Source organism: Rhagoletis zephyria, unplaced genomic scaffold (genome assembly GCF_001687245.7).
Source record: "Rhagoletis zephyria isolate East Lansing unplaced genomic scaffold, Rhagoletis_zephyria_1.1 Rzeph_scaffold_00086, whole genome shotgun sequence".
Lineage (NCBI taxonomy): Eukaryota > Metazoa > Arthropoda > Insecta > Diptera > Tephritidae > Rhagoletis > Rhagoletis zephyria.
Genome location: NW_016157170.1, coordinates 312,720 through 321,982, shown reverse-complemented (window position 1 = coordinate 321,982; position 9,263 = coordinate 312,720). Strand labels below are relative to the sequence as shown.

Genomic DNA, 9,263 nt, shown 5'->3' with positions numbered 1-9,263 from the left:
AAGCTAATTTATTCAAAATTGATGCTTGCAACAATTATTTACCAAGAAATACGTTTAGGATAAAATTTTGAAAGATGGGCGTGGCACCGCCCACTTCTGATCACATATATGTATTTCGGTAACCGTTCTACCAATTTGTACCACACTCGGTGTGGTTATTGTGCTTGCTACATAGAAGCAAAACGTTGAAAATTATTGAAATCGAACTAAAACTACGGCCGCTTTTCATATAACAGTAAATTTCAGAAATGCTTGAAACTTCAATATTTCGAAATTTAAGGACGCTAATTTACTCAAAATGGATACACCCCGGTTTACCATGTAGCGGTAGCTTTCGGAAAGGTGAAAAACATATATTTAATACTTGCGCCGGGTATTTAATGTTCGGCTCCGCCCGAACTTAGACTTTTTTACTTGTTTCTACATAATCTTGTTATGTGACGGGAGTGTTCCGCAAAATTTTTAATAAATTTTCTGTAGTAATTACAGAAGGCTACGAATCTTTTCGCTTCTTCGGCATTTTTAGGGTTAGGATAGTCTTGAATAATTTTGTTTTTGCGCTCGTCTGGAAGAATGCCGTTAACTGTGCATTTGTGACCTAGATACGTTACTTCACGCAATGAATGTGCACTTCTCTGGGTTGAGTTTTACGTTGTGTTTTCTACACAAAACAAATACATCGGTTAGATTTTGAATCATGTGCTTTTCAGAGTATCCTAAAACGACTAAATCGCCCATATAGATAAAGGCTTGTGCTGGTGATAAGCCAGAAAATGCATAGGTCATCACTCTTTGGAAAAAATTTGGTGCTATTTTTAAGCCATGAGTTAGTCGTTTGAAGCAACATGAGTCATTTGTGGAAAATGAAGTAAAGGCTCTGGCACATGTGAATAGTGTTTTTTTTTTTTAATAAACTGCTGAAATATTTTAGTTGCTGATTTCTTGCTTGCAGTACGTAATATCTCCTGGCAGGATCGCCAATTGTAGTTAACAATATATAAATTTATTATAAAAAAATGTTTAATCTAAAATTCCAAATGAAGTTATGTTGTTTACAGCTCAAGAAAAATATTTGAAGTAAGTAAATTTTCTTTTTGATTTACAAACAACAAAAATCACTTAGTTCTAAAATTTCATAATTACAAAGTTAAAAATGAACAAAGTGCAATAAAACTATAAACCCTATACATGCAAATTTTAATTTTTATATTATGTTTTTGTTATAATTAAAGAATGGCGTTTTTGTAAACCATTTGATGGTTTTATTAAGTGTACTTATAAACATGTTTTTTTTCTTTTCTATGTGGTATACATACGAAAATACATACATACATATATGTTTGCACATAAATTTACTTTTTTTCAAAAGAAAATATTTTATGTTACTACTCAAAATTATATTTATTTCTGAGCATTGTTAGAAATTAAAAAACTTATTTTTTACTTTGCTTTTGTACTGCTCCGTACTTGCTCCTTTGGGGAGCAGCTAACTCTCCGTCCCGTTGGGTATACGTGGGAGTTCACGTATTCAAAATGAAATGCATAAAAAGATTTGCAAATGACTAATTTGAAGGGGGGCGTGCGCGTTGTCCGACTTTAGTAGCCGAACTGAGCTCGAACTAATTTGGCACGATGATGGCAGGCGGCCGTTTGCGCTGGGGAATCATTTTCGGAGTTGCTTCGACTCCGCACAGCTAAACAAAGATTTTTGCGAAAATATCAATGGCTGAACTTAACTTGCGCTCAGCATCACAATCTTCTATACTCAGGATAAAAGGCGAATTGGAAGCTGAAAATTATGCACCTGGCAAAGTTGAAATTGAACATACGGTGGAATTGCTTTCCACGCACTTTACTCGTTTCATGTATAACCATATCGTGTTGGTGGGCGCAGCCAAGCCCGAGGAGCTTGTTTCCCATGACGCAAAAATGGAGCTAGCCTATAGAGTGGTGTCAACTAAAATGGAACGGTTGCGAATGGCTGTAAGAGAAGATGTGGCTCCGGTTCGCAGAATGGCAGAAATGAAGCTTTACTCCATTAAGGTACCGATTTTCGATGGTCAGCAAGAGAACTGGCTTGTGTTCAAGGATATGTTCGAATCCCTTGTTCACGACCGAGCAGAGTTCGACCAAACGTATAGGCTTATTCGTTTGCGCCATTGCATAAAAGCGAATGCTGTACCCATGGTAGCTGGCGTTTGCACAGGGAGTTGCGAGTAGCTTTGGGCAGAGCTAAAGCGCAGGTATGATAATCCACGACGCTTAGTTGAAGCACACATAAATAGACTACTGGATCTGCCAAAACACCCAAGTGAATCAAAGCGTGGAATACGCAATGTAATCGATGTTGTGTGTAGTACATTGCGTGTCTTAAATGTGATGGGCCTACCTACGGATCAGTGGGATGCCATTATGTACCCAACCCATCATTCTTCGGAAGCTGCCGTCCGCTACAGTCGCGCACTGGAAAGCCACTCGGATAAGCTACCTGAACTTCAAGGAATGTTAGAAGAGGTCGAAACTTACGCGGACACTCTCCGTAGCGATTCAATGACGCAGGAACGTCGCCAGCAACAGAGGTACACCCCTGACTGTAAACTGATCGGTTAAATTGAATATATACATTGAGTTGCTTTCTAACTCTTTTAGAAGTAGTCCTAGGCAGTAGTCCTGAAAGCAGTAATAAATTGGGCACTTGAAGAGCAGATGCTCGAGGCTTTCCATTTGGTCTAGATTACACTGCATACATAAAACATTTGGGTCTATTTTGTAAACCAGGTCTTTAATACAAAACCTTATTCCCGTTAAAGTGAATTCAGACTACAGATATTTCCGCCTTTAATTATTATTTGCTTTTTCCGTACTTTCAAGTCATTCACAATTTAAATTCACATAAATGCAGTGTAGCCACTTTGCTAGAAAGCCCTCAAAACGTGAGGAGTTTTTCACTGTTCACAAAGAATTTAATAAAAAAACTTGGCCACTTTGCTAAGGTTTCCTGTTGCCGCAATGACATGTTCACAATGTTCCTTGTTTACAAAAATTTTCTTAAATTTTTGTTTGCGAGCAACATAGTATTTAATATGGTGATTTATTTAGCTATCATCTAATTGTACCTAAATTGAGTTCAGTGTACGGAATGTACCTTTCGGTTCGAAAAAGTCGGAAAAAGGTACAATTGCACCTGCTTTTCCATCCCTGATGTAGTCGGCCCTGACTTATATGATTATGCGCCACTCAATTCGAAAAAAGTGCACACGTCGCACATAGGGGGTATTTGGCCGATTTATGCGATAATACTACACCGGCAGATATAAAGAGCTTGGAGCATTTTTTATGTGTCCTGGTGTTGGTTGATTTTCCGACAGGGTGGTAAGATGATTTATTTTGGAACGAATTTCCGTCATCCCTTGTGTCAAGTTTGGTTTGCAGACAAACCGGTTCGAAAAATGACACTGAACATGGCACAACGCCGAACCGGTTTTTCTGTAAACCAAGCTTGACAAGGGATGACGGAAATTCGTTCCAAAATAAATATTTTTTTATGTTCTTTGGCAAATAACGCTCTGTTAACCATATCTTTTAGTATTTTGGCCCACCTTTATACTAAGACCCCTGGACCATCTAGGGAATTCGCTTATATTTTAAATTGCATTGTCATCGTAATAGGCATAATGCTGAAGGTGTCAAGTCTCTAGCTTGGCGGATCGATTGGAAATTTCCGCGGGATGAATTTCATAAAAAATGGACAAGCATATTTCTAAAAAGCCTTGCCTACCGCCAAACATATTTTAAGATTTTTATTGAGCTTTGTACCACAATTTGGTTTTTATTAGGGAAAATTAAAAAAGCAACAAAGTCTAAGCGGTAGAAGTTATAGCAGCTATTTTGGAGATCACCACATTAAGCAACAAGAGCTTACGGGGTGTGCATAGCTCAGTGTTTGGCGCTTCTAACTTTGCACATCGATGATGCGGGTTCGATCCCTGCTGAAGTCTAGAAAAAAGAAGTCTGATTAGGAGATGTGGTGATCTCCGAAATAGCTGATATAACTTCTACCGCTTAGACTTTGTTGCTTTTTCAAATTTCCCTTATAAAAACAAAATCGTAGTACAAGCTCAATAAAAATATTAAAGTAAATATGTTAATAAGGCACAATAAAATTGACAAATACATAGTTTAGGATGAGCCTGCCTGAAACTATACATACAATATAGCAAAAAAGCAAAATTGATGTATAGAATTTACAACAGCAACCACGCTGTCGAGTTTAAATAGCGGCAAATCAGCTGCACTTGATAGTAGTTGGTTGAATAAGGAAAATGAATTAGCAACAAGAGTTTACGGGGTGTACATATGTAGCTCAGTGGTTAGCACTTCTGACTTTGTACATCGATGATGCGGGTTCGATCCCTGCTGAAGTCTAGAAAAAAGAAGTCTGATGAGGAGATGTGGTGATCTCCGAAATAGTGCTATAACTTCTACCGCTTAGACTTTGTTGCTTTTTCAATTTTTCCTAATAAACAATCGTGGTACAAAGCTCAATAAAAATATTAAAAATAAAATGTTAACAAGCCACAATAACATTGACAAATACATAGTTTAGGAAGAGCCTGCCTGAAACTATACAAAAAAGCAAATAAGCAAATGGATGTATAGAATTGACAACAACAACCACGCTGTCGAGTTTAAATAGCGGCAAATCAGCTGCACTTGATAGTAGTTGGTTGAATAAGGAAAATTAATTAGCAACAAGAGTTTGCGGGGTGTACATATGTAGCTCAGTGGTTAGCACTTCTGACTTTGTACATCGATGATGCGGGTTCGATCCCTGCTGAAGTCTAGAAAAAAGAAGTCTGATTAGGAGATGTGGTGATCTCCGAAATAGCTGATATAACTTCTACCGCTTAGACTTTGTTGCTTTTTCAAATTTCCCTTATAAAAACAAAATCGTAGTACAAGCTCAATAAAAATATTAAAGTAAATATGTTAATAAGGCACAATAAAATTGACAAATACATAGTTTAGGATGAGCCTGCCTGAAACTATACATACAATATAGCAAAAAAGCAAAATTGATGTATAGAATTGACAACAACAACCACGCTGTCGAGTTTAAATAGCGGCAAATCAGCTGCACTTGATAGTAGTTGGTTGAATAAGGAAAATTAATTAGCAACAAGAGTTTGCGGGGTGTACATATGTAGCTCAGTGGTTAGCACTTCTGACTTTGTACATCGATGATGCGGGTTCGATCCCTGCTGAAGTCTAGAAAAAAGAAGTGTGATGAGATGTGGTGATCTCGAAATAGCTGCAACTTCTACCGCTTAGACTTTGTTGCTTTTTCAATTTTCCCTAATAAAAACAAAATCATGGTACAAAGCTCAATAAAAATATTAAAATATAAACATTTTAAGATATTTTAAGAACAATTTCCGAACTCCTCGTTCCATTCGGCGATCATCGCCTTGCTTAAAGAATGATAGCCTTTAAAAAAAAAATAATATAGGTGTATTTCAAGGTTTTTGTACTATTAACTGTTTTTACCTAGGACCAAAAATAACTGTTATCTGGAATTAAAGATTTGAGAATGTTGCCCGAATTCTGAAATTTAACGAAAACGTTGTTTCATAACAGTTGTTAGATGAAAAATATCTTTTATTTCGCCGATAAGAGATATGATCCAAGGTTTATATTTTACTTTGTTTGATAAAAGCTAGTGCCCAACGTTTATTTTTTACGTTGCTTGATAACAGTTATTATCGAACGTTTGTTTTTTACGTTGTCTGATAAACGCTGTGGGATATGAATATTGATGAAAACGGAGATGGAGAAGAAGATAAAGACGATGAAAATAAAAGAGGAGGAGTGAAATAACTGTTATCAGACAACGTAAAAATAAACATTGGGTAATAACTGTTATTAAGCAACGTAAAAAATAAACGTGGAGGGAAAACATATAAAAAAAACATATAAATAAACGTGAGGGAAAACATATTTCTCCTGCTAACAGTTATCAGGCAACGTTAAAAGTAAACGTTGGGTTATAACTCTTAACTCGGCTAAATAAAAAATATTTCTCATCTTATAACTGTTATGGAGCAACGTTATTCGATAAAACTTATAACTATTATGTCCCTGGTTTTTACATAAATCCCTTAGTTTGAGCGTAAATTGTGCTATTTTATTCGGAAATTAAAATTTTAAACTTTTTTGTTCCAGGCCAGCAAGACGATGCGAGAATGTGTTTAGCGGTGGCTCTTACTGCCGCTAGACATGGGGCGACTGTTTGCAATCATGTTGAAGTTAAAGAATTGTTAAAGAAGGACGAAAATGGGAAAAAAGTTTTGTGTGGAGCAAAAGTCAAGGATCATATATCTGGAAGAGAATTTACAGTAAAAGCTAAGTGTATTATTAACGCAACTGGGCCATTTACAGATTTTATACGCAAAATGGACAATCCCAACGTAAAGACTATCTGCTGCCCGAGTTCGGGTGTACATATCGTTCTTCCTGGTTATTACAGTCCTGATCAAATGGGCCTTTTAGATCCTTCCACTTCGGATGGCCGCGTCATTTTCTTCTTACCATGGCAGAGGCAAACCATCGCTGGTACTACTGATTTGCCGTGTGACATTACTCACAATCCAAGCCCGACTGAGGACGAAATTCAGTTTATTTTGAATGAGATCAAAAATTACTTGAATACGGATGTTGAAGTTCGTCGCGGAGACGTTTTGTCAGCTTGGAGTGGTATAAGACCCCTTGTATCGGACCCAAATAAAGAAGATACGCAATCACTGGCTAGAAATCATATTGTGCATGTGAGTCCGTCGAATTTGGTCACAATTGCCGGAGGCAAGTGGACCACGTATAGAGCTATGGCAGAGCACACGATTGACGCTGCAATCAAAGGTTAAAAAGGCTGCAAATACCTTCATATTTACTTATTTTACATAAATAATAATGTATTTATTTTCAATAGCCTGCAACCTAAAGCCAGAACGAACAGAAGCGGTAACATCTTATTTGAAAATTGAAGGCGGTCAGGGGTGGACACCAACAATGTACATTCGATTAGTACAAGATTTTGGTCTAGAATGTGAGGTTGCGCAACATTTGGCAAAATCTTATGGTGACAGAGCATTTGCCGTTTCCAAAATGGCATCACTAACAGGCAAGCGATGGCCGATCATCGGAAACCGTATCCATCCCGAATTTCCATACATTGATGCTGAAATACGCTACGGTGTTCGTGAGTATGCCTGCACGGCTGTGGATATGATTGCTCGGCGACTACGTTTGGCATTTTTAAATGTGCAAGCCGCTTCAGAAGCTCTGCCTGTCATTGTGGATTTGATGGGTGAAGAACTGCATTGGTCCAAAGACGAGAAAGAGGCAAGTAAAAAATAATAATTAATACCTATGACTGTATACCTGTGTATGTACATTTGGGTGGTCCAAAAAACTAAAGTCGGAATTTTAATGCTCTAGGGGTGAGAGGTGGACGTTCCGATGCCATCAAAGTATCGATACCTACTCAAATGAGTTTACTAAAATCGCTATTTCGATACTACCTATATGAGTGAACCGAATGTGTAGATACCTACTTATATCGATAATTTTTCATCCTCGTACATGCAACAAAGCGAAAGTATTTTTCAGGCGTTATCTGGGACATACTGTTTGGGACACCTGACTAAATCGAAGCAATTATTTTCCATAGAAAAAATATGGCCGACTATATATGGCACTTGCTCAAATCGATTCTATACAAGTACTTTTCTTTCGATACCAAGTAGGTATCGAAACAACGATTCAAGTAAAAAAATAGTTGGTATGAAAATAAAAGTATCGAGCACATACTCGTATTTACTTGTAACGGACGTAAAGATGGGCGCTGGATAGCGGGACCCGCGGGACCCATGGTACTGACTTAAAATTGGCCGGGGTGGGCGGTATCGGGAAGATCTGTAAAAATATGGCGGGCGGGACGGGACCAAAATCCTTTCCCGACACTCCCGATAAAACCGCAACCCTCGTAAATTCACAAAATCTTCCTTAAAAACGATGTTTTAAATATGCACTTTTAATGTGTTATTGATACGAAAACGAACAGCAAAGCATTATTTTTATTTTTATTATTTAAAATTAATTTGAAAGACATGAACATTTCTGTCAACCTTCAAACGACGAGAAAATCGTCCAAGTAAACAATAACATGCGTATTTATTTCATTTCATTTCATTAATCGGCTCATTGTCTGCGGCGTATTGCATAAAAACGTGTAAATTGGTACAATGGCCGATTGGGGGCAGCGAATGCTGTTTTTGGCTTCGATTCAGATGACAACCAAATTTGCCAAAAGGCGTCCTTAAGGTTAATCTTTGAAATGATGTATACCGGAGGTAGTCGCGATAACAGACCGTCAATAATAGGTATTGGATATGTATATTTAACAGTTAATTCATTCAATTTTCGGGAGTCAAGACGGAATCTAACTTTTCCTGGTTTGGCAATTAATACACCAGGGGAGGACCATGGAGAACCTTCAGCTGCCTCAATGACCTCTAATTCCAACATGCGATCTATTTCTTTGCAGAGGATACTTTCCATTGCTGGGGAAAGGGGATAGTACCTTTGCTTAACGGGAGTTGACATACCTGTGTCTATTATATGTTTAAGGAGCTTTGTGGTACCCAGATCTTCCTTTTGAAATGATGGAAATTCAGCTATTGCGATTTCTAACTTCCTTCTCTGAGTCACTAAAGCGGAAATACCTCCGATTCTTCTTCCACAGTTGGCACAATTAAAAATTAAAAATCATTTTCTTGTTTATTAAAGGGCAAAGAAATAGTAAGTGATCCAGCTTCATTCTGTCTCTTCCCGGCAGCTGTTCTAACGATACCAGAGAGTTTTCGATATATCCTATCAGGGTCTTCACGAATTTTTGTTAGCCCCGCTATCTAGCAATGCTAAATAACTATCGCCAAATATAGATAAGCTAGAGTAAGGTCGAATACCCGAACCATTGCCCAGCAAAAAACACGATTACCACAGAAGCGAAAGTGGAAACGAGCTAGGCGATGGGAATCGCTTACCCTTTCGCTTCAGGAAGGCACTATTTTAACATGGGCATGTCATTGGCGGTAAGCCCTTACCCGCAGCATTACCTTCAAACGAAGGGAGAACGCATGGATAAACAGAATCCAGAGAAGTGAATAAAGAATGCCTTACAGAGAAACTAATGTAGAATGCCTAGA

At 37.8% G+C, this 9,263-nt stretch overlaps 1 protein-coding gene across 4 annotated transcripts in view; it reads left to right on the top strand.

The window, feature by feature from the left end:
• The window catches only part of Gpo1 (glycerophosphate oxidase 1), a 292,598-nt gene that overhangs the window by 193,735 nt on the left and 89,600 nt on the right, over window positions 1–9,263 (top strand). For all 4 annotated transcript variants that reach the window (XM_017630228.1, XM_017630213.1, XM_017630222.1 and 1 more), the window contains 2 exons: window positions 6,223–6,915; window positions 6,986–7,398. In XM_017630228.1, the coding sequence (XP_017485717.1) occupies window positions 6,223–6,915; window positions 6,986–7,398 (1,106 nt within the window). The remainder of the gene's footprint in view (window positions 1–6,222; window positions 6,916–6,985; window positions 7,399–9,263) is intronic.